This window comes from Amphibalanus amphitrite, unplaced genomic scaffold (assembly GCF_019059575.1).
Source record: "Amphibalanus amphitrite isolate SeventyFive unplaced genomic scaffold, NRLGWU_Aamphi_draft 000188F_arrow, whole genome shotgun sequence".
In the NCBI taxonomy this organism is placed as follows: domain Eukaryota; kingdom Metazoa; phylum Arthropoda; class Thecostraca; order Balanomorpha; family Balanidae; genus Amphibalanus; species Amphibalanus amphitrite.
The window spans coordinates 587,216-612,997 of NW_024881683.1; the positions used below are offsets into that span (position 1 = coordinate 587,216).

A 25,782-nucleotide genomic window follows, 5' to 3' on the forward strand; every position below is an offset into this window, starting at 1 on the left:
TGCAAGATGCCGTCACCACCTGCAGAGCGGAGGAAGCCGCGGTGAGAGATGCTTCAGAGATTGTTGGAAGCCAGGTTAGTGCCTTCCAGGTACGTGACTCTGGCGAAGGCAAGTGTGATCGGTGTGGTCGTCCCAACCACAGGAAGGGCTCAAAATGTCCAGCTCAGGGCCAGACATGCAGAGCTTGTGGGAGTAAGAACCACTTCGCTGTCACATGTATCAGACCTACGCCGCACAGGGCTAAGCCAGGCAAGAAAACCAATGTCATGTCCACAGTCATATCCAGCAACAGCACCCGTGGGCACGCACCCCGCATAGATGTCCTAGTGGAGGGTCCAAAGTTCGCTGTGTTAAACTCCCTGCCCGACACGGGAGCAGATATAACGGTTGCTGGGACAGCACTTCTGGGGGAGATCGGCGCTAAGGTGTCTGATTTGAAGGCGCCACAGGACCACCCGAAGTTAGCTAACGGTCAGCCAGCACAATCTATCGGCTCGTTGCCGATCAGGGTCACTCTTGATGGAGTAGCAGTTGATGATGATGTCCACATTGTTGATGGTGTGTGTGGATTGCTGCTCTCCTGGCGTGTGGTGAAGGATCTTGGCATCGTGCCGAAGTCCTACCCCAGGCCACAGAGATCTGCCATGCCGTCTGTCAAGCCACCGGTGCCCCCCAAACCTGTCGTGCCTGCCGTGCGGACGGGGCGAGCGCCCCCTGGTGGGGGATCTGACAGTGCCGTACCTCCAGCCAGGTGTGCGCTCGGAGGTGACCCGCAGTATGACGTCACCAGCGCAGCCTCCGACACGACGCAGAGCAGCAGCAACCTGCCAGCTGAGGGGACACCTGCAGTCGGAGCTCCACAACCGCGTCCGGACGCCTTCATGCAGTCTGCTGCGGCTGAGCGCCAGCGTCTGGTCGACGAGTTTCCTGAGGTATTCGACGGGAAGGTCAAGCCGCTCCCAGGTGAGAAGTTTCACATCTCTCTGACCGACGACGCTAAGCCGTTTTGCGTATCGGCGCCCAGGAGGGTCCCCTTGCCGCTCAAAGACAAATTGAAGGCCGAGCTAGATAAACTCGAGAGTAACGGCGTAATTCAGAAAGTGACTGAGCCCACTGAATGGTGCGCGCCCATAGTTGTAACGCCCAAGAAAAACACTGAAGATGTCAGGATGTGCGTGGATCTCTCATTCTTGAACAGATATGTCCGTCGCGAGAGATATCAGCTGTCCACGCCCAGTGTCAGAAAAGTGGTTTGGGGATCTAAGTTCGCAGACCAAAATTTTGAAAAGGTCGCAGAACAAAGTTGGAACTCAACTATGGTTCCAAATTTTTAATGCAGCTACCGCATTATATCAGTTTCTTTTTAGCATAATGGGCAGACATTGTTGAAATGCAGCATATATCAAAGTGAAACACTTGCACATGACCAACATGCAATGGTAATCATTAAGCAGGCATCTCACGAGATGCCAGATCTGTCTACAATAGCAAGGTAGGTTGTAGGTTTGTAGGTTGTAGGTTTGTAGGTTGTAGGTTTGTAGATTGTAGGTTTGTAGGTTGTAGGTTGTATTGTAGGTGTTAGGCTTGTAGGTTGTAGGTTAGTAGGCAAGGTTAGATCAGGTTAGATTATGTTTCAAATCTGGCATCTCGTGAGACGCCTGCTTAATGAATACCTACCCATGCAATCTCGTATCTACTTAATAAGCAGGTAGGCTACATTGCCATTGCTCAAGTATAATGATGCATACCTATATAAATATTAATACTCACATTTGCCTAATTTAAACAAGGGAAATCCAAGAACATATCATAACTAAATGCAAGAAAACAATCTGAACCCACCAGAAGGCTACTAGTGTGAAAGCAGCTACCCTTGAATATCAGTTTCTTAGCCTAGGTAGAAGTGAAGGTATAATCAAGAAGGAGAGAAGTTAAGACAAAACACATGGTTTATGTTAAGTATTACCATTACCTGAGCTTGTTACAAAAATTGACATGAACAATCCCACCTCAGATTCCTTGAACGAAGATGGTCGAAGTCGAATGAGTCTCAGTATCTCAGCCTTTAAACAAAAATCATATCCCTCGCCCATGTAGGGGGGGGTTGGTGCAACCCCCCCCTGAGGTTTTTCGGAAATAGTGCAAAAACGGCGGCGCGCAGCGCCGCCAAATTTTGGGTACCTTATGGGGCAAACCTTGCGCATCTTTTGATAAAAAAATTTGACCGGGTCATGTCAGGTCACGGAGTTATGACGTCACAAAGGGAACAGCCTCCGGCCGGATTTTCACAAACTGAGTGCCAACGCCCGAGGTTTCCTGCCGGTGGTACGGACATCGGTTGATGGATCGTGATGAAACTTCCCATGCATGTTGGGGCAAGTATTGGCTATCATATGGTATAAGAAACTTGACCGGGTCAGGTCAGGTCACGGAGCTATGACGTCACAAGAGGAACAGCGTCCGGTACTATTTTTGAAAAGCGCCCGAACCACTATTTTGCTAATTCTTGTCACCTCAATGGGAATATGCAGCAATATTAGCTTCTATAGGGAGCAAATGGACATCCCAAATCCAAAAATACAATCAGATTTCAAAAATTTAAATTTTGATTTTTCGAATTTCTGCCGCCGACTGTGACCTTGCCGACTTCCGGCGCTCCCAACGCGCCATTTTTAGAGCTAGGGAAACGAAATACATACCAAACGATAGAGAATTGATCAAGGAACACGATAGTGAAGGTTTTAAGTCGATATCTCCCACCGTTTTGCCGCAATCGCCGCGGAAAATTTAAAAAAAGTATATTTTTCCGAAAATTTGACCTTTGACCGGTCAAAAGTAGGTCAAATGTTGACCTAGGACCAAAAAATATACCACCAATCGCGAGATCTCGGCGAGAGCAATCCGTTGGTCTTTTCCGCTAAGCTCTACGACGCTCCGTTTTCAAACGCCAAGGGGGGGGTCGCACCAACCCCCCCCTGCATGGGCGAAGGTGGCAGATCGCCGTTTACGGGCGAGGGATATTGTTTAGTATGAAAAAACGAGAAAAACTGCACATAAACATTTAACTATTAAATTACCCCACGAAATTATACTTCTTTACAATAACTCACGCAAATTTCTAGACTAACCCGGCGCAGTCGCGTAAAAGCGCGCGAGATGCGCCAGACAGCGCTGCCTAGTCTGAGAATGTATTTATTTTTTAAAAAGTATTTGTTGCTAGCTAAGTTCATTGCCGAATGACAAAAACGATTTTGATATTCAATTTATTTTAATACAAAATTTAATGAATAATATGCAGCACAAAATAATGCCTTCGGTCGATTTATTACAAGTTAAGATATCTTACTGCCATGAGTTCGAGAAAAATAAAAAAGTCATTTTTTTGTGTTATTCAGATGGGAAAAGGGCATCAAAAAGACAATAACTGTTTATTTTGTTCATTTCAATATCATTCACAAAAATTTTGCCATAAATTCGTCCAAGTTCTCTTATGCCGGCACCAAAAAGGTGATACCTCAAAAGACGCTGTCACTTATTATCCCCATACGCATTTTTTTGCTCATTTTTACGAAACAAAACTATTCTATAACCTTTTCCAATCAACTTCCATTCTAGCCATACCTTGTTTTGCAATGAATGATGTCTAGGTGTCTTAAACGATCCAAGTGAAGCTGACCTTAGCAGGCACGGAACGACCCCGCAGACTATCGTAAAATATGGGCATCACACGTTATAAAATTGCTAAATTTTGACATTTTTGAAAAGAAAAATCTTTTTTACATCTACTGATATCATTTTTTCATACTTTACTGCAATTGGGAACTTTTACCAGGGGATAGTCTGCCACCACGGAAACACCAAATATGTTCTGCGAGAACTCAGAAAAAGTTTGCGCCCGGTTGCGTTATGAAGGGAGCCGGGCGGGGAGCGAGCTTGTTGGTGCGGCGATGGCAGTGTTTTAGACGTCAAAAGGCCAAGGCTTATGACTCGTCTCCCATGACTCGCGTGTTATTTTTGTGATTTGTTTGTTACCTTCGTTTGATTTGTGTGAGAATGTGATTTTAACCCTCGCCGGCCGAGGGGGGGGGGGGGGGGCGGGTGCCGCCCCCCCATAGGGTTTTTTCGCGATAGCTCCGAACACGCTGGCGATAGAGAGCTGAAACTTGGCATACCTGACCTTTGATCCAAGCCAGATCTTTTGACACCAACCGCATTTTTGGGTCAGGTCAGGTCACTGAGCTATGACGTCATAAGTGAACCTCTGCACGGTCTTCAGATGTCGCAACTTCGCAACGCCCTCACTGCCAGAGGAGATGTCACAGGGAAATGAAACTTGCAGGATCTAGTATCCATTATGAGTCCCACAACTTGTATATCTCGGATTTTTCCTAAAGGTCACATGAGGTCAGGTCATTTTCGTGACCTCACCATTATAAATCAATGGGGAAAAATGAAAACTGCTATTCTGGCGCCGGGAACGATCTCCAACTATCTCAAGCACACTGAATCGTGATTTGATGCACTCCTTGCAAGGTTAGATGCGTCACTTTTGCAATGTTGACCTTGCGTGACGTCATTTATGACGTCATCAAGGTCATATTAGTTTTTCGTCAATAACTCTTGATCAAATTGAGCTAGCGAGTCGGGAAAGCCACCAATGGACTCAGGAAGACCTGCCGAATCGAATGATATGCGACATGACCTCTTTCGACCAACTTCGTGACCTGGGGGTGCTGACCTGACCTTGACCTGAGGTCAACACCCCAAGTTGACCTGACCCGGACAAAAAGTATACCATTCGACGCGCCTGAGCGAGACGAACACGATGCTGCCAAAATCGGCGCTCTGCGGCCGTTTTTTGCGAAGTTATTCACCAAAAACTGAACCGCACCTTGGGCACTTGACCTGACCTCAGAGGTCACCGGTTGACCTAGGACCTTAAAATCGGGTACCAATCTCTGCGTCTCGTAACGGCGCACACGCTCGTTTTTTTTCCGCGACGCGCTAGCTCCACCAGGGGCGAAACGGCGAGGGGGGGGGTCGTACCCGCCCCCCCCCCCCTCGGCCGGCGCGTATGTAGAAAACCAATAGGTCCGGCGAGGGTTAAAGGTAGGATCCAGGCCATCGGTAGGATAGGTTGTGCTGATATATGTATTATGGGTAATATGCTTATCCAGTACCCATAATTTTCTGATAGCATTTAGGTACTACTCACTAGCTTGGTATATGTGTCATTTCTCAGAACAGTGTATACATGTAAATTAATCAAGCTGAGCTTTTCAGGTTTATCTCACCTGACTACGTAAAGTTTGCATATCCATTTGGGGCATTGCCCATTTACTACTCACTAGCTTGGTAGTGTTGTTTCTCAGACCAGTGTACGTGTAAATTAATCAAGCTTTTCAGTTTTATCTCACCCGAATACGTTATTAACTTGAACTGCTGTTGCCTGTCACTTGTCAGTTAATTTTTTTAAAGCATTCACTACTTTGTAGGCACTGCATGCTAATATGGATATGAAATCGAGCTTTTCAGGTTTATCTCACCTGATTACGTTAACCCTCGCCGGACCTATTGGTTTTCTACATACGCGCCGGCCGAGGGGGGGGGGGGCGGGTACGACCCCCCCCTCGCCGTTTCGCCCCTGGTGGAGCTAGCGCGTCGCGGAAAAAAAACGAGCGTGTGCGCCGTTACGAGACGCAGAGATTGGTACCCGATTTTAAGGTCCTAGGTCAACCGGTGACCTCTGAGGTCAGGTCAAGTGCCCCAAGGTACTGTTCAGTTTTTGGTGAATAACTTCGCAAAAAACGGCCGCAGAGCGCCGATTTTGGCAGCATCGTGTTCGTCTCGCTCAGGCGCGTCGAATGATATACTTTTTGTCCGGGTCAGGTCAACTTTTGGGTGTTGACCTCAGGTCAAGGTCAGGTCAGCACCCCCAGGTCACGAAGTTGGTCGAAAGAGGTCATGTCGCATATCATTCGATTCGGCAGGTCTTCCTGAGTCCATTGGTGGCTTTCCCGACTCGCTAGCTCAATTTGATCAAGAGTTATTGACGAAAAACTAATATGACCTTGATGACGTCATAAATGACGTCACGCAAGGTCAACATTGCAAAAGTGACGCATCTAACCTTGCAAGGAGTGCATCAAATCACGATTCTGTGTGCTTGAGATAGTTGGAGATCGTTCCCGGCGCCAGAATAGCAGTTTTCATTTTTCTCCATTGACTTATAATGGTGAGGTCACGAAAATGACCTGACCTCATATGACCTTTAGGAAAAATCCGAGATATACAAGTTGTGGGACTCATAATGGATACTAGATCCTGCAAGTTTCATTTCCCTGTGACATCTCCTCTGGCAGTGAGGGCGTTGCGAAGTTGCGACATCTGAAGACCGTGTAGAGGTTCACTTATGACGTCATAGGTCAGTGACCTGACCTGACCCAAAAATGCGGTTGGTGTCAAAAGATCCGGCTTGGATCAAAGGTCAGGTATGCCAAGTTTCAGCTTTCTATCGCCAGCGTGTTCGGAGCTATCGCGAAAAAACCCTATGGGGGGCGGCACCCGCCCCCCCCCCCCCTCGGCCGGCGAGGGTTAAGTTTGCATATCCATTGGGGCATTGCCCATTTCCAGCTCCTGCATGATGTGTAGTCCTTCATTCATATCATACGTGTTGAACCAGATGTTAAAAGAGTCACAAAATTTTCAACATTTGTATTATAAAATACAGGATTAATTGTTATTGCACACACTGTGTGATCACAATTCACAGATCACCTGTTCATAACACATCACAGTTGATGGGCTTCAGGCTGCCAATCAAATACCAGTTATATCTATCAATCTAATACCAGTGAAAGTTTTGCCAACAGCTGTCAGCTGGTGAACCAAGAGTAGCAGGCGGTGCTGGTTCTTGGGAGTAGGTCAGTAGTTTGTACTGCATTCTATTCAGGAGTCCAGGTCTTCATTCAGTAGCCATGGAGACTGGAGAGAGATGACTTAATCTGCTGAAGAAGAAAAATCAGTCAAAATGGGTAGGCAGTTGGGTTTTTATTAAGTGACCCATTGTGAAATGCTCCATCAAGCCTGATAATGCTGACATAGATGGGTAGAGGTACTTTGTTGCACAGAAATCATCTGTTTAGGGAACATTTGCTCACAGAACAAAAATTGCTTTTCTTTAGTCAAGACTTTTCGCAGAACAAATCTTCCGAGTTCAAGAAAACTTAGAAACGGGCCACTTTTCTGACACTGTCCACGCCCGCCGAGTGCGTGGCGACGATCACCCAGTCTCAGGCGGGAGTATTCACGACTATCGACGCCCTGAAAGGTTATCATCAGTGTGAGTTGGACGCTGAGAGTCAGCTGCTGACAACTTTTATAACCCCGTTCGGGCGCTATATGTTCTTGAGAGCGCCGTACGGCATCAGTAGCATATCAGAGCATTATGACCGCCGCATGTTCGAGTGTCTTGAAGGTCTCACCGGCTTTCAGCGTGTCGTCGATGATGTGATCATATATGATCGCTCCCCAGAGCAGCACTATGACCACGTTCGTCGCTTTCTACAGCGGTGCTCTGAGAGGGGCATCTCCCTCAACAAGGAGAAGTTCGTCTACGGCCAGCGACAGATCCGCTTCGCCGGGTACGAGGTCTCCGAGGACGGCTACAAGATCGACACGAGCCTGACCAGAGCGATCGCCGAGTTCCCCACGCCTGGGAACGTCACAGATCTCCGCTCCTTCGCCGGCCTCGTCAACCAGGTAGCGTCGTTCTCGCCCCGAGTCGCTGAGCTGATGACGCTGCTCCGACCTCTGATGAGTACTTGTAACGAGTTTCTGTGGCAGCACAGTCACCAGGAGGCGTTTGAGAAGGCACGAGCAGAGTTGTCATCGCCTAACGTACTTGCCTTTTACGACTCGTCTCGACCCACGTCTCTCAGTACCGATGCCAGTCGTTTACGCGGATTTGGCTTTGTCTTGTCTCAGTTGCAAGATGATGGCACATGGCGTGTTGTACAGGCTGGATCCAGATTCTTATCTGATGCAGAGACGAGATATGCGGTCATTGAGCTTGAGTGTGCGTCTGCATTGTGGGCCATGCAAAAATGTCGACCGTTCCTTCTCGGGATTCAGTTTGAACTCGTCTTGGATCACAAGCCCCTGATCACGATTTTCAGATGGAAGCGACTTGACGAGATTGAAAACCCTCGCCTTCAGCGTCTCCGGTTCAAGGCGTCGGAGTACAACTTCACCGCCAGCTGGCGCCGGAGTGAGGAACACCAAGCTGCCGACGCGCTGTCAAGATCGCCCGTCGACCAGGCCGTGGATGGACGAACATAAGGATGGATGAGGTGAGGCGTATCGCTTCAACTGAGCAGTACGCCTCACCTGCAACGGTGAGGCGTTGCAGGTGCTCATCTCATGCTCATCAGGATGGATGAGCAAGCAGTATCAACTGCAGCAAGCAGTTGATACTGCTTGCTTGTATTTTGCAAGCAGTATCAACTGCTTGCAAAATACGTGAGGGAAGGCATGCCGAACCGCAAGCATGATTTGCCTGACTCAATCCGTGCTTTCTGGTACAAGCGTGACAGCCTGACTATTGATGACGACGTAGTCGTGTGCGATTGTCGTCTGGTGATACCCCGTGCTATGCGCCACGATGTTCTCAGTTCACCGCACTTCACGCAGCTCACCAGGGCCAGGAGAAGACCAAGGCACGTGCCCGGCTAATTGTGTATTGGCCCGGCCTGGATCGTGACATTGAAAATGTAACACGCTCGTGCCAAGCCTGTCAGAACGAATTACCGTCGCTTCCCAAGGAAACGTACCAGAGACACGCACCACCCTCACTCCCGTTCCAGATCGTGTCTGCAGACTTCGCAGAACATGGCGGGCGGAAGTTCCTCGTGGTCGTTGACCATTACTCTGGTTGGCAGCATGTCGCGGACCTGGGGAAGACGTTTGCATATTTACGTCTGGACAACGAGTTGCGGGGAAAAGTGCTGATTTTGTTGCAGTTTTAGGAGCCGGTGATTAGGCTGGATTTTTTGGTTACTTTTTCGTTCCGATTCATGTATTTCATAGTGTTTGGCTTTTGAATATTTTAGTTCTTTCAGATAAATATTACTTGCCTTACAACTTTCGTAAAAACGTTTCATTTTTTTAAGCCGACGTTCAGAGTCCTAAAAATACATCAGCACTACAATCATTGTAAACAAACAAATGGAGTGCCACTTGGCTCTGTTCCAAGGCCATTTTTTAGTTTATACTGGTTTTCTTACTCTTGTACGTCGTTTTGTTGGATGTTTTGAATATTGACTTATATCATATTTAAGAAGCATGTTGACTGAAAACAATCCGAAGTATCCAGGAGGCTGACAGAGGTCCTGACTCCTGAGCAATACCTATCAATATCAAGTTGAACAAGTTATGAAATTTTGGTTGATAAACGCAAGGTGATCGGGCTCATATATCAGCAAGAAAAAGTACAATTAAAAGAGCTTATTGGCCAAAAACAAGCTATAATATTGCAGACCTTGGAGCAATACCTACTGAAGAGCACGCTGAGCAGGATCATGCCAGAAAATGTTGACTGGTGAGCGCATATTGATGTATTGGTATGGATATTGAATGATAACTTACAACAGCAAGATAAATTAGTGCTAACTTTCAAGTTAAAAATCTAGAATGAATGGACTTGGGCAGCTTAGATGCTTCATGCTATGCAGATTGTAATGTGCACCAGGTACTCAGTGTCTGGCAAATGAAACATGCGATCATTCTATTGCTACTGGAGGAGAAAGCTTGGATCACTAAATCCACTTTTTTTGATGTTAATGAGAGAGAGAGAGAGAGAGAGAGAGAGAGAGAGAGAGAGAGAACGAGAGAGAACGAGAGAGAGCGAGAGAGAGCGAGAGAGAGCGAGAGAGCGAGAGCGAGAGAGAGAGAGAGAGAGAGAGAGAGAGAGAGAGAGAGAGAGAGAGAGAGAGAGAGAGAGAGAGAGAGAGAGAGAGAGAGAGAGAGAGAGAGAGAGAGAGAGAGAGAGAGAGAGAGAGAGAGAGAGAGAGAGAGAGAGAGAGAGAGAGAGAGAGAGAGAGAGAGAGAGAGAGAGAGAGAGAGAGAGAGAGAGAGAGAGAGAGAGAGAGAGAGAGAGAGAGAGAGAGAGAGAGAGAGAGAGAGAGAGAGAGAGAGAGAGAGAGAGAGAGAGAGAGAGAGAGAGAGAGAGAGAGAGAGAGAGAGAGAGAGAGAGAGAGAGAGAGAGAGAGAGAGAGAGAGAGAGAGAGAGAGAGAGAGAGAGAGAGAGAGAGAGAGAGAGAGAGAGAGAGAGAGAAGAGAGAGAAAGAGAGAGAAAGAGAGAGAAAGAGAGAGAGAGAGAGAGAGAGAGAGAGAGAGAGAGAGAGAGAGAGAGAGAGAGAGAACTGTATTTGACAGACTCGAGGTCCAGTACCAGTCACATCACATCAAAATTGTACCACTGTACAGGGCAGAGCACCACGCTCTCCGAATCGATGAATAACATGCCAGATCACTTTCATATAGGGAGGATACGATTCGGTTGTCCGTCTGGCTCAGGCGAGTCATGAATCCATAGACGGCCTTTCGATACATCGCCATAAAGTTATCGATTCTTTCATTCACAAACATGTCGGACGCACTACAGAAACGATGATAACCAAAGAACATTCTAGCTGCATTGTTGAAACAAACAGTAAATTTCCTTGACACAGAAGAGCGATAAGAATGCCACAGATGCACACCATGTACATTAGAACAATACGTAGAGTATAAGTACCGTTTCACATTACATGAGCACATTGCAAATTTCCTGATCAGGGAGTTTGCCCGACAACAAAGAAGACGATACTGATATTGGATTTCCAGATCATCAGTTTTCTTGGGGCTGCTGGTGATATGGAAGCCAAGATATTTGTACTGATCAACATAAGCTAGAACATTTCCACACAGCACAATATCAGGCAGGATCATATTTCGAAACAGTGGAGGCAGAATCGACATACACACTGATTTCTTGGTATTGAACACAATATCATGATTCCCTGCATAGTCAGCACAAATCTCAACCATTTTTTGCAGACCCTGTGGCGTAGGGGATAGGAGCACCATGTCATCCGCATAATATAGGTGGTTTATACTCCCCAGATAATGACATCCTACACCACTCAAGTCCAATTTTTCTGACAGCTGGTCGGTATAAGCATTAAACAGGTACGGAGAGAGTATCCCGCCTTGCCTTACGCCATTCGTCACAGAGAACTCCTCAGAGAGGGTTTTACCCCAAAGCACATGATACCTCTGTGAGTCTCGCCACCGAACGAGGAGCCTTACAACGCTATTATCCATTCCCCTACTCAACAGCTTATCAAATAGTCCAATGGTTCACGCGATCAAACGCCTTTCTAGCGTCCAGAAAACAGACAAAGACTGCACTCCTATTGCGCAAATAGTGGTCCACAATTTCTTTTAACGCATACACAGCCATATCGGTGGAGTGGCCCTCCTTAAATCCAAACTGATGATCGCTAGTGAGAAGACTTGCTTTACATCGAGTGAGTATGACCCGCTCCAGTATTTTAGAGCTCACCGTGGCCAAAGCTATTGGCCTATAGTTATCCTTATCAGTCAATTTGCCTGTCCGATCTTTCACAATAGGGCGAAGTATCACCTTCGACAAAGAAGGAGGCAAGACGCCATGTCTCACCATCATCGAGAAACATAACGATAGTTCCATGCGTAGCACATGGAACACCCGCAAACTTAAAATGTTCAGCAGATAGACTGTCACAACCTGGAGAGCGACCTGACGACAGCTCATGGATCGATTCTAAAACCTTAGGAACCGAGAACATATCAGCACCTTCACCATCATTACGAAGCTGATTCAGAACACCTTCTTTACAGTCATCGCCATCAACACTATTCAGAATATCAGCAAAGTGATCCTTCCACATGTTCGCTATATTTTTCTCTCCACTGACGCTTCCAATAGACTGGGCCAGTGGCGGATCAGCGTTAAGCTTACGAACTTCTTTCCAAAAAGTTGCTAAGTCGCGCGGGTTTTTAGCAAATTTATCAGCTAGTGATTTTGCTCGCAGCTCTTTCTCATTCTTAAGACAGAAACGAAGCGCATACTTGAATTGTGACCTAGCCATTCGCAACTGGCTGTAGATGTAGCCCATCACTGTATCATCACTGTATCATCACTGTATTTCTTGAAAAAAGGATTATAGTAGAATTGTCATTGTGACAATCCATGCAACGATGTGATCATGTAATGTGTTCATAGTCATTCGTGATAGTGATTATTGGTCCAATATACAATGGCAAATTGGATGATGATGTAAATAATAAACCAAATTATTACAAATGCATTCAAATATATTCAAAAAGAGTTTTTGAATATATTTGAATGCATTTGTAATAATTTGGTTTATTATTTACATCATCATCCAACCTGTCATGGATACTCAACATACAATGGCAAAGCTCTCAGTCTCAGCGTTTCTTCCTGTGGATGGCCAGCAGTGACTCAGAGCTTTGAAGTATTAGTTTTCTTCACAGGGCTGGGATAAAAAGTACTGAGGGTAATCTTCCACCAAGGAACTCTACTTTGACATGGTATGAGATGTATGCACAAGTAGGTAGGTGCTTAGTTCCTATAGTCAGTAGTTGTGTATGTTTAGTCGGGTTAGCTTAGATTAGATTGTTAGTTGAGTTGTAATGTGACGATTATTTCATAAATATGCAAGATATTACAACAAAAATTACCCGACGTTTCGTTGATTATAACTTTTTCAAGGGTAATGAAAAGACACACATTTATCTACGAGAACATGGGATGTGTAACAGCGCGGGCAATTCTTCGTAGTAACACTTCCTGTCTGCAAACAGGTCACAAAGAAACAATTCACAAATCATAATCTCTCCTGACTAAAGATGTGGCCACATAAGCAAGCCTAAAAAATCCATTTGAAATATTCAAAGTTTGACCAGTAGCGATAAATGCCGCCTCTACAACTTTTCGCTGAACTTTGGAAAAATTCCTGTCGACACTTGTAGCCCCTGTCCAGTTAGGCAGATGCCCTTCTTCCTCTGCGTGAACAACAAAGGCGTTCGAAACTCTATGATTGCGCATGTCTCCCTTGTGCTCGCGAACCCTCGTTTTTAGACCCCTTCCCGTTTCCCCGTAGTACACGCGTGGGCATCCACCGCAAGGAAATTTATATACCACGCTATCTCTGTTTGACTCTCTTTTGTTTCGCTTGAAAATTCCGCCTATTTTCTGTCCTCCTTTTGCGACAATGGATAGGGCCGGGCCCACCAGCTTTTGTACCTGTTCAGTAAGAGGTGAATAAGGGGCTATCACCGACAGTGTATTCTGCGCGTGCCTTTCAGATACGTCAGCTACCCTAGTGTTAGATTGAGACCAAATCCGTTTAGCTTTGTCCCTGAGGGATATGAGTTTGGCCAAAGGGTATCTCAGCTGTAAGAATGTATTGGTTATGTAATCAATTTCTTCCTGTAGCAGGTCTTGTGAGCAAATTCGAAGGGCGCGCAAGAAGAATCCGATAACGACCCCGGACTTTACCTTCTGACTGTGTCCCGAGAAATAATGTATGAGGTCATTCCTATTAGTGGGCTTACGGTAGACCGTGAATTTAAGTGAGTCGCCCGTCCGTAACAATAGAGTGTCTAAGAATGGTAACCGGCCGTTCTCCTCCTCCTCGACAGTGAACTGAATCGCAGGATCCACTAAGTTCAGTTCCCGAAGTAAGTCCGTAAGGTTAGTGTCTATGGGGACACAGGAAAGTACGTCATCGACATACCTCACCCACAGGTTATGTTCTCCTAAGATACTCTTGTAATGGTCCTCCTCCATTGTTTCCATGTAGAGACACGCTAAGACGGCACTAAGAGGGGAACCCATCGCTAGTCCGCTAACTTGTCTAAATTCTTTGTCGTCAAAAATAACCCGCGCCCTGGTGGGGTCTGTTTATAACGCGACCTGGTGGGGGGGGGGGGCTATTTTTTGCACCCCCTCGTATCTCCGAAACTACTGGACGGATCCGCAAAATTCAAACGGCGTTCGAAAGGCCTGTCAAATTTGTCGAGGGAAACCAAATTTCATTGACCTCGGGGTCACCGATGACGTCACAGGTCAGGTCAAAGATGAAATGTTTCACCGTTCACGGGTCTTCTTGGGAATGCGCTATAACACCGAGGAAAACGCATTTTGTCGAGAATCAGCGGTAGGGCGTCAGTTGCCTAGTAGATATGTTGCTATTAGAGGTCACTGGCAATACCAGGTCAGGTCACAGGTCAGGTCACCAAGGGTCACAGGTCAGGTCACATGAGCCCAACTTTACTAAGGTTGTGTGATACATGTTTTATGGCCAATTTTTCATTTCCAACTCAATGGTGTTGGTTATAAGACTATCAGGTACGGCTTAGGTCACTTTCTGGTGAAGTTCAGGTCAAGGTCAGGTTAAGGTCAGGCCAAAAAAGGTCAAATTTTAAAGTTGATAGTTTTGCATAAAATGGGTATTGATTCGATGCAGCTCGTCACGGGGAGTCTAATGGTGGTCTTTGTTTTGCGCTACGGGGTCTAGAATTGCTAAACATCGAGTTTGAAAATTTGACGTCATCAATTTTGAACAGTTTTTTCGCTATAACTTCGCCAAAAAAAGAGGTATCAAGCTCAAATTTGGTATGTGGATGGAAGGCGGTAAGGACTATCACATATATTCCGGTTTTTGCGAAATTCAAAAAACTTTTTGGATTTTTCGATTATTATATCCAAAAAATCTATTTTTTTATTTTTAGGGGTCAAAATCCAAAAATTTCAAAAATCCGAGATAGCAGTTTTGTAGCCCTGTCCAATCTCCAGCTTTTATGTTTTTATCATTTTTCTGTATTTGCAAAGCTATAGGCCTGACAGCTCTTCCCGCGAAACCCTTTTTTGGGTCGAAAACGGCAGAACATGACGTCACTCTGACGTCATTTCCGGCCAACCTATCACAGCCTTTGGCAAAATTTTTGGTCACAATGTGTAAAATTGATGTCCGGGAGGGTACTGAAAGTTTGGTGACGATCGGCGCAGCGGTTCTGGAGATATATCGAAAAGTCTGGAGGGGGGGGGGCAAAAAATAGCCCCCCCACCAGGTCGCGGGATAAAGGAGTTGAAGTTTACACAGAGTCGAACCAGAGTCAGGAAGTCCCTTTTTGGGATCGGAAGATCATCATCACTTGCATTGGACAGCACTCTCTCAACGGCAGCTAAGGCTCCGTCCACAGGGACATTGGTAAATAGAGCTTTTACATCAAAACTCACCAACTTTTTATCTGCAATGCATAAATCCTTGATACGACTGAGGAGATCGCCTGAATTCTTAACCCGCGCCGTGCTGGGGGGGCGTTTTTACGCCCCCCCCCCTCAGGTTTTTCGCGAATATCTCAAAAACGGCGGCGCGCAGCGCCGCCGTTTTTGGTACACGTGTTCCTACATCATTTCCGCACATGTTGTGAAAATTTCAGACCTAGGCCGTTCAAGGTCAGGTCACCAGGTCACGTCAAGTGACCTTACCTCAGAAAAAGTTCAAAGGCTCGCTATAGCTACACCGACTGAACGATCACTTTGAAACTTTCAGCGATTGATATGAGTAACAGTATGTATAAAATGTATATCTCGGATTTTTGATATCTGTGACCTAAGGTCAGGTCAATTTTGCGACCTCTCCATTATAAGTCAATGGGAGAAAATTGAAATGCGCCTCTTTTGGACGAATATCGTTCAAAACGCTCTCAAACATCGGTTCATAGGTAAACATGACACACTGAATAGGAAAAATGCACCTGTGACCCCTCTGTGTGCCCCTGAGGTCATCTCAGGTCATGAACGGTCGCCAGCAGTTTTTTGGCTATAACTTTTGATAGAGACGTGCTAGAGCGGTGAAAACACGTCAGATGTGTTCAGCTCGACGATACGGATCGACTGATATGCAACATGACCCTTTTCGGTCAGGTCATGACCTTGACCTGAGGTCAAATTTTCAAAATGACCTTTCAAGGTCAACAAATAATTCATTCGACGCGTCTCGACGAGAGGAACACGATGCTGGCAAAAGTAATGTCATGGCGCTTATGAGTCAAAAGTTATTGACGAAAAAACGTTTTTCGTAAAAACGGCTATTTTTGGAGTTTTTGCCCTCTGGAGGCTAAACCGTTGACCTGAGGTCAAATCTGAGAACATTACTCAGAAAGGTCTGTAAAAGGGCTATCGAATGCGCTTTTCCGCGGCGCTGTAGCTCTATCGGTTCCCGAGATAGCCGTTGGCAGTTTCCAAAATGTTGAAATAGTCAACATTTTACCTTTGGTGACCTCTGGTGACCTGACCTTTGACCTGACCCAAAAAATGACCGAAGTGTTTTCGTCCTTATTTTTGACGCTCTTTCGATTGCCGCTTACCGCGTGTCGCTACGTGGCCCAGGAGCCGAGTTAGACGGGGGGGCGTGAAAACGCCCCCCCCCCCCCAGCACTCGGCGGAAAGTTCAGGCCACCAGCACGGCGCGGGTTAAGGTGAGCTGAGCTGATGGTGCCTAGAAGGCTAGATAGAGGTTTAGCCAAGATCTTAGCGAGCCTGTGTGGAGCGCTGCCAACACCGGACGTAATCGGCCGCATAGGTGTGCCCTGCCTAACTGGACATAGAAGGGCATCTGCCTAACTGGACAGGGGCTACAAGTGTCGACAGGAATTTTTCCAAAGTTCAGCGAAAAGTTGTGGAGGCGGCATTTATCGCTACTGGTCAAACTTTGAATATTTCAAATGGATTTTTTAGGCTTGCTTCTGTGGCCGCATCTTTAGTCAGGAGAGATTATGATTTGTGAATTGTTTCTTTGTGACCTGTTTGCAGACAGGAAGTGTTACTACGAAGAATTGCCCGCGCTGTTACACATCCCATGTTCTCGTAGATAAATGTGTGTCTTTTCATTACCCTTGAAAAAGTTATAATAAACGAAACGTCGGGTAATTTTTGTTGTAATATCTTGCATATTTATAGATTGTTAGTTTTTTAATTTGCCAAGTGTCCATAAAAATGTGAGCTGAGCAATGAGCATACTCCTGACTAGCCTGACAGCTGACCTAGCCTCAATCATCACACATATTTGCAGCCTACCGAAGACCTGCATAGCAGTAGCACCCAGTTATAGGTAGGTACTCACCCTAACTCAATCTTACCTGCTAACCTTCAACTTGCCAAAAGTTAGCTCACATTGCCAAGCTGCATCCAGGGAAACAGTCAACTGAGGAACTGGCTCATTGGGTGGCTGGTGTGAGTCTGTGCATTTAAAGTGTTTCTTCTCTGAAGCTGCTCTGCACTGCTGTATGTCATGTTAGATGCTCAGAAATGTGGGAAATGATTACTTAGCTACTTTAGTGCTTTGTTAATGCTCGAGACATGAACAAGTACAGATCCTGCAGGGTACAGCTATGAGTTAGGTGCTAGGTGAGTATGTTATGTGAATGTGCTGTTCCCTGTTTGACCATAGTAAGTATACAAACAAGCACAGGGTCACAGTTAGTGGTGTCAATCGGAACTTGAATCTTCGGAATTCCGATTTTGTCCAATGTCCAATTCGGAATTCGGTTGGACAATGGCAGCAGGCTTTGGACAACTTTGGACAATCGCTTGCTACACCTCAACATTTTTAAAAAGTATTCGTGTTTAACATTGATTGGCTATTAGGAAGCTCAGCTTTTCATATGATTAACACCTTTGAGCTGGTAGCGGTACATGAAAAGCAAATTAAATAACAGTGTTGAGTGTAAACTACTGCGTAGGTGTCGGACATCTTTGGACAAATGGTTCGCTGGACATTTTTGGACGGACAGTCGACGTAAGCATTGGACATTGGACGGACTTTGGACATAGGTTTTCTGAAATTGACACCACTAGTCACAGTTATATTCAATCTCCACATAAACATACAACAAAAACGGCCATATGGCCTAACTCCGAACACACCACAGATAACTTAAGCCTTTGCAGGCACAAAAATGTTTTGATTAACAGGACAGGTATACAATATATCCTCTGTCCTAGGGGGATCTTGCTGCCAAGTTGAGGTACGATGACTTAACTTCAGGATTGATCAACCTTTTCTTAGCCACTGCTTATATACGAGAAAGACCAAATGCTTGTTTCTTTGATTTACAGGACATGTATACAATATATCCTCTGTCCTTGGGGGATCTTGCTGCCAAGTTGAGGTACGATGACTGAACTTCAGGATTGATCAACCTTTTCTTAGCCACTGCTTATATACGAGGAAGACCAAATGCTTGTTTGTAAACTGCGTTGAAAATTTAATGATCACCATCAATTCTGACATGAAGGCACAATTTTTTTCTATAAATTTAGTCCGAACCTTTTGATGGGAAGGAATCACAAGGACAGAGCCACCGCTAAGCGAAGCTTGTTGCGATGACCCTGCCCTCTACCCTCCGATCGCGCAATTCCGATTCTATGGCAGAATTTAGAGTCCAAAGTTTAACGTGCGCACAAAGCCGCGCACGGCCGGTCCCCTCGCTGACTTCGCCTGGCTACGGCCTGCCACCAACCGCAACCATACCTGTCAGGAGGCCCATAAATGTCGAGCGCCCGTCGCGCTTCGAACCCGGACTGTCACAACCGGGAACGCGTGCTCTCACCACGCGGAGTCCAACGCTCTAACCAACTGAGCTACGGGACCGGCATATGAAATAGTTCCCTCTCCTTTTGGAATACACAAAGCAAAATATTTAATAAATTTTAGTGGATGGACAAGAGCAATTAGCATAGCTTCCCCTCAAGTTAACTTCTGGCACTAATGAATAACACTGACGCTTATTCGCTTCATATTTTGTAACAAACGCGCTAAAACTGCAATATAACAGCACTAAATGCTTCTTGACAAAATGCAATACAAGTAAAAATTTAGCCCTGATGGCATTCATTCTTGGTGGAAACGTAATTACAAAATATTTTGTAGTAACACTAACTATTAAATTCCGGCTGAAAGCAGTCCACGGTTTAAAAAAGAATCATTCCAATGACGGTCCATTCTTGCGGTCCTGAAATCGCCACTATTTCCGGCCTCTCCAACGCAACTCGTTGTCCAGACGTAAATATGCAAGACGTTTACGGCAAAGCAGACCATTCGATCTGTTCAAACAATGTTCTGCTTCACAGGCGTACCTGACATCTGGTACTCCGACAACGGCCCGCAATTCGCATCGCGAGTCTTCCGCGAGTTCCTGCGCGACTGGGGAGTCGAGCATCGGACCTCCTCCCCCGGCTACCCCCAGTCCAACGGGATCGCCGAAGCTGCCGTTAAAACCACCAAGCGGCTCATCCGGCGGTGCTGGGATCAGCGCTCCGCGTCCATCGACCCGGACAAGTGGACCCGCGCGATCCTTCAGTACCGCAACACGCCTACTGCTGGAGGACGATCGCCAGCTCAAGTCCTCTTCGGACGCCCTGTACAAGATGCCCTTCCCGCGCACAGACGAGCGTTCGCGGCTGAGTGGCAGCGCGCCGCCGAGATCACCGAGACGGCCGCCGCCAAGCGACAGGAGAAGGTGGAGGGGAGGTACAACGCTTACGCGAAGGATCTGCCCAACCTCAGGGCTGTCTCATCCCTATCTCCGTAACGTGTCGTGTGCGACCAATGACGTCACGGCATTGCGGCGTTCTGATTGGGCGGCAGCTCTGAATTGCCCGACTGGTGGTCCCCGCTCGACAAGCGCACGTGCGCCGACTAGACATTTGTAGTGGCATTGACGGCAGAAAAAGTGAGGTAATGCAGAGCTCTGAATATACTTGAATAGAGTCTAAGCCGTTAGTAATACGTAAAAATGTCAGATAGGTTTCTTGTTCGTCTTGATTCGAGGTTTTATGTGATATAATTTTTACCTTAGTGTCGAGTCTGTCAGCTATGTGGGAGAGCCCTAAAGTTGGGTCATTTCCATAGGATTGCATTACAGCCGTCCGACCCTTCGTACCTGTGACGTCACGGAAATCGCTGCTTCGGCCTAATGAGCATACCTTCTATATAGGGCCTTGGCCCAACCTCAGCGTGGGAAACCAGGTGGCTGTGCAGAACCAGGTGGACAGGAGGTGGACGGCCTACGGCGTCATCGTTCGTGTCTGCCCGAACCGCAAGTACCTGATCCGTCTTCTCAGCAGAAGAGTCGTTTGTCGGAACCGACGACACATCCGCAGGCGCTACCCGCACGTCACGCCGTCCGACTTCCCGAAGGCGGACTCAGGATCCGAGACCACTGTGCCGTCGCGCTCCGGCACGCCCGTACCGGTGTCCGGACAAATTGCCGAAAGGCGATTTACCGAATGTCATTTTGCCGAATGCATTTCGTCGAATGTCATTTTGCCGATGTGCTTTTTGCCGACGTGTCAAAAAGTCGAAATTATAGTGTCCTGGGTGTGTAATTCCGTCGAACGGTCCGGGCCACGACACGCCACGATTTGTCCAAGATGGAGACTGTTTATTTCGATAGTGGCGGACAGCAAACGACACAATAGAGAAACGAGTACTCGGTACTCAGTACGACGGTACCCATAGGCTACGGTCACTACATCCGCCACCTCAATAAAGTTGAACATAATTGACACCGGATGATACACCAAATAGACACGACACAGCTTATAGTCGAAGCTGTTAAACTAATACAGAAACGCGGTTAGAGCCAATAACTGAAACGAAACAATCAGACACTGTGGTTCTGAAAATACAATCAGCGCAGCCTCACAGGCACGAACCGACGGCGACCGAACGACGATCTCGGCAGCTCGTGTTCAGCCAGATCAGAGTCAGGCACGGCACGGTCCGCGCTACCAGCGTCGGCGGTGGCTGGCTGTGATCGCGAGGGCGTTGTTCGTCCTGTAGATGGCGGTGCTGTCTCCGGCGGTGGCGCTGGCGGCTGGTCCCGCAGTAGAGTCGGTGACCGCTGAGTCGGCGGCTGAGACAGCAGCGGAGTGACGGGTCCGGCTGTGCCTGACGGCGGTGTGGCAGGTCCGGTTCCATCCTGGCTGCCACTAGGCACGCTAGCCAGGTGAGCCGCGTTCCTTCTGGTGCCGTCAGCCAGCAGGTAGGTTGCTGGGCCGAGCTGCTGGGTGACTGGGACTGGAGCCGAGAATCGACTTTGATCCTTCGGGACGTGTCCTGGCTTCTTCACACGGACCAGGTCCCCCGGCCGCAGACCAGGCCGCTTCACACCTTTACGTGCGGCGTAGTTCCGTTTGTTTCGGCGCTGTTGTTTGGCGACACGGTCGGAAATCCTCTTGTCATGTGCTGCTTCCTCTACGACTGGTAGATTCAGACGCATCCGGCGTCCATGCAGCAGTACTGACGGCGCCTCACCGGTGCTACAGTGGGGGGTCGTCCGATACAGCGCGAGTCGCTGTGTGACGTGGTTGGAGAAGGAGTCTGCTGTCCTGAGCCTCAACTGGGCGGCTTCCTGCAGCCAGCTCTTGACTTCTCGATTTAGCCGCTCGACTGCAGCGTTGCCACGCGGCCAGTAGAGTGATGACCGGTGGTGCGTGATGCCGCGACGCTGCAGGTACGTGCGGAACTTCTCACTTGAGAACTGTGGACCGTTGTCACTGATGATTTCATCGCAGAAACCTTCTCGAGCCCAGAGAGCGCTGAGCATCCTGATGATGTCATCAGTTTCGACTGTGGATGTCAGAGCTATCTCTGGCCACTTGCTGTAGTAATCGGTAACGACGATCGCGAACCGTGCGGCAGGAGGCGCTGCGGAGATGGGTCCCACGATGTCAATACCGAGCTTGGACCATGGTCGGTCAGGCAGCTGGACGGGCTGTAGTGGTGCTGGTCGCGCCTGCTGGGCGAGCACCGAGTCCTTTGAACAGCACACGTGGCAGTTCTTCACGAGAGCGGCAGCAGCAGTCGCCATGCCGGGCCACCACGCCAGGTCTCTCAGGAGTTGTTTCGACCGGACAACGCCTTGGTGACCGGCGTGTGCCAGCTCCAGGTACCTGCTGCGCAGCGTCTCGGGGACGACGACCCGTTCAGGTCCGCGCATGACGATGCCATCTTCTCTGCACTGGAGTTCGTGGCGCACGGCGAAGTAATCGCGAAGGTCCGGCGCGCACTTGCGAGCCATGTCGGGCCAGCCGAAGCAGATTGTAGAACGCAGCTTCTCCATCACCGGGTCGGCGGCTGAGGCGGCTCGGATGTCCTCCTCCGTGAGGACGTCGGCAGCGGCATCAGTGACGAGTGCGACGACATCGTCACTGTCAGTCTCAGCGGCAGTGGTGTCTGGGAGCGGTAGTCGCGAGAGAGTGTCCGCGACCGGGATACTGTGGCCAGGCTTGTACTGGACGGTATAAGAGTACGACATCAGTCGTGACTGCCATCTGGCGATCCGAGCTCCTGCGCGGTTGGCTGACTGAGGCGACAGCAGCGTTGTCAGCGCGGAGTGGTCGGTTCGTAGGGTGAAGTGGCGGCCCCAGAGGTAGATCCGCCAGTGCTCGATGGCATTCACAGCACTCAGCGCTTCTTTCTCGGAGACTGAGTACTTCGCTTCAGCATCTGTGAAGGAACGTGACCAGTAGGCCACTGGGCGCTCCTGTCCGTCCGCCTGGATCTGAGTCAGGACAGCGCCTGCACCACGGTCACTGGCGTCCGTGGTGACGATGGTGTCCAGTGCCGGCGAGAACGGCATCATCACCGGACTGGAGGAGATCAGGCTCTTGACGCTGTTGAAGGCGTGTTCCGCGGCTGGGCCCCACTCGAAGGGGACGTCCTTCTTCAACATCACAGTCAGCGGCTGGACCACCGTGGAGTAGGCGGGGATGAACCTGCTAAACCAGGCGGTGGTGCCGATGAAGCTCCGTAGCTCCTTGAGGTCGGTGGGGTGTGGTGCATCCACCACAGCCCTGATTGCTGACTGCAGAGGTGCGACTCCGTGCTTCGTCAGGCGGTGACCACAGAAGTCGACCTCAGGCTGGGAGAAGACGGACTTCTGCATGTTCACTGTGATGCGAGCTGCGCGAAGCCGGGCCAGGACGGCATGCAGGCGGGCGTCGTGCTCGGACTGAGTGCGCCCGGACACCAAGATGTCGTCGAGGTAGTGACCACATCCTGCGATCCCGTCCAGGACTTGGTCCAGGAGCTTCTGGAACGCAGAGCCAGAACTGACGAGACCCATGGGAACTCGTTTCCAGCGGAAGAGGCCGTCCATGGTGAGGAATGCAGTGATGTCTCGGGAATCTTCATGCAGGCAGAGTTGGAAGTACGCGGACTTCAGGTCTATCCTGCTGTAGACGGTGCCTCGTAGGTTCCGCTCCAGGTCATCTATGGTGGGAAGTGGATGTACCTCTGCGATGATCTGAGAGTTCGGCCATCGAAGATCAGTGCAGATGCGAAGTTTGCCATCCTTCTTGCGAGTGACAGCCAGTGGGCTGACCCACTGAGACGCGTCTGCTCGTTCGATGACGTCAGCTCGGAGAAGTCGATTGAGTTCGGCTGACACCTCCTCCCGGACTGAGAGAGGCAGACGACGAAGCTTGAACGCTTTAGGCACAGCGTCAGGCTTCAGCTGGATCCTGTGAGCGTATCCGTCGATAGCTGGGAGATGAAGTTGCTCCTCTGACGCAGAGGTCTGCTCATCCAGATCGAAGATGGTGTGCGAAGCTGGGTGCAGAGTTAATCCCAGGGCACTCAGCACATCCATACCCATGATGGCCTCCAGGCGGGGCGTGTCCACCAGGTAGAATGATGCGTTGACCTTGCGCTCGTTGTAGCTGATGATGGCAGGGAGGGTGCCATGAACTTGAATGGGGTTGTGGCCGAAACCGTACAGGTTAGCAGAAGTAGGCTCGTAGCTGACACCCTTGAACAGCTGCTTGGCACGCTGCAGGCTTAGAAGCGAACAGGTGGCACCTGTATCCACTTGAAGATGCACACCCTCACGTGTGATGTCACCGGCTGTGATGGTCACTGGACACGACAGCTTTGTTGACTTGCCCTGTTCACAAGCCAGAACGTGCAGTTCTCTGACAGCTTGTGGTCTGGAACGGCTGGACCCAGATCTGCCGCCACGAGGACCTGGTTTCTTGGGCTTTGAACCTCCACCCCTGGGTTCTGGGTTGTCGCGACTGCGACACCAGGCAGCGAAGTGTCCCTGGCGGTTGCAGATGTGGCAGACGATGTGCCTGGCTGGGCAGCTGGGATCACGGACAGGGTGATCGTGACGTCCACAGTTGGTGCACGGGGTGCTGACGGTCTGGGCAGGTTGCTGATGCCCTTTACGTGTCTCCACCTTTGCGACAGCGGGAACAGGTGGAGCGGCGACGACACCATGCTGAATAGTAGCGGCCTGCTGCAGAGCCTGCTCATGAGCCTCTGCCATGCCGAGCAGCTTCGGCAGTGTTAGGTCATGCTCCTGCAGAAGGCGTTGACGCAGAGCATTGTGAGGGGTCTTCTCCACAATTTGGTCCCTGATCAGCTCGTCCTCCATCGCTCCGAAGTTGCACTTCTTGGCAAGTCCATGCAGAACTGCAGCGTAGTCTGCCGTAGACTCATGTGACTGTTGGCCTCTCTGCCGAAACTGGAACCGTTCTACGATGACGTTGGTCTTGGGTTCGTAGTGGTTGCGTAGTTGGCGAATGGTGACGTCATAGTCGTCCTCGTTCTCGTCCTTCACCAGCGTCGGCAAGTTTTCATAAACGCGATATGCCTCATCTCCGATTGCACAGAGTAGCAGTGCACGTCTCTGAGCCGCTGGTAGAGGGGTGTCGCCACTGCGAGCAATTAAGTAGTTCCCGAACCGCCGCTCCCACGTCGCCCACGGCGTTTGCGGCGCACCAGGGTGCGGCAGGAACGGCGCGGGGAGTGGCACTCCGCCGTCGAAGGCGCTCATTGCGTCGCCGAATGCAAGAAAACTGACGAAAATATAACACACGCGCTCGACATTACGTGAAAAGTTCGAAAAATATCCACTCGTCGTCACAATATAGTGTCCTGGGTGTGTAATTCCGTCGAACGGTCCGGGCCACGACACGCCACGATTTGTCCAAGATGGAGACTGTTTATTTCGATAGTGGCGGACAGCAAACGACACAATAGAGAAACGAGTACTCGGTACTCAGTACGACGGTACCCATAGGCTACGGTCACTACAGAAATGCTAAAAGTCGAAATGCCATTTGCCGACATGCCTTTTTGCCGAAATGCCAATTTGCCGAAATACCTATTAGTCGAAATGTAAATTTGCCGAAATGCGATTTGCCGAAATGTCGATTAGTCGAAATGTAAATTAGTCGAAATGTAAATTTGCCGAAATGTCAATTTGCCGAAATGTCAATTTGCCGAAATGTCAATTTGCCGAAATGTCAATTTGCCGAAATGTCAATCTGCCGCAATGTCAATTTGCCGAATTGGCAGTTTGCCGAAATGTCAATTAGTTGAAATATAACTTTGCCGAAATGTCAATCTGCAAACCTTGGTTAGGTTAGGTTAGTTTAGGTGGTGTTTATTTACTTAGGACCGATCACCAATTTACTTTTGGTGCAATCCCCAAGTAAGAAGCAAATCACATGATATCCGTTGACCTCCTGATTTCATAACTAATCATTATTCATGGAAGCACCAATACCATGTGGAAATAAACATAAAATTGCTCGTGGCGAAGCAGTGCAGTGCCGAAGGCAATGCCCTAGGAGAGATTACAGGCAAAGGT

The 25,782-nt window shown here is 48.6% G+C and overlaps 4 protein-coding genes across 4 annotated transcripts; 2 read left to right on the forward strand and 2 right to left on the reverse strand.

Moving 5' to 3' along the window:
* The first annotated feature begins 375 nt into the window (after positions 1-375).
* Positions 376-8,340, forward strand: LOC122384399. Its single transcript, XM_043371782.1, has 3 exons — positions 376-963; positions 7,570-7,872; positions 8,218-8,340. The coding sequence occupies exons 1-3, from the start codon at positions 778-780 to the stop codon at positions 8,338-8,340; spliced, it is 612 nt and encodes a 203-aa protein (XP_043227717.1). The 5' UTR covers positions 376-777.
* Positions 8,341-8,849: 509 nt separating this feature from the next.
* LOC122384400 lies at positions 8,850-16,702 on the reverse strand. The gene is made up of 4 exons (XM_043371783.1): positions 16,596-16,702; positions 15,196-15,414; positions 13,250-13,992; positions 8,850-8,951 (listed from the first exon to the last, which is right to left on the reverse strand). The coding sequence occupies exons 1-4, from the start codon at positions 16,696-16,698 to the stop codon at positions 8,850-8,852; spliced, it is 1,167 nt and encodes a 388-aa protein (XP_043227718.1). The 5' UTR covers positions 16,699-16,702.
* Positions 16,703-19,201: 2,499 nt separating this feature from the next.
* LOC122384401 lies at positions 19,202-20,726 on the forward strand. The gene is made up of 3 exons (XM_043371784.1): positions 19,202-19,685; positions 20,135-20,366; positions 20,709-20,726. The coding sequence occupies exons 1-3, from the start codon at positions 19,234-19,236 to the stop codon at positions 20,724-20,726; spliced, it is 702 nt and encodes a 233-aa protein (XP_043227719.1). The 5' UTR covers positions 19,202-19,233.
* An 85-nt stretch (positions 20,727-20,811) lies between these two features.
* LOC122384402 (uncharacterized protein K02A2.6-like) lies at positions 20,812-24,561 on the reverse strand. Its single transcript, XM_043371785.1, has one exon. It carries the CDS (start codon positions 24,559-24,561, stop codon positions 20,812-20,814), a length of 3,750 nt encoding a protein of 1,249 aa, XP_043227720.1.
* Positions 24,562-25,782: the final 1,221 nt, after the last annotated feature.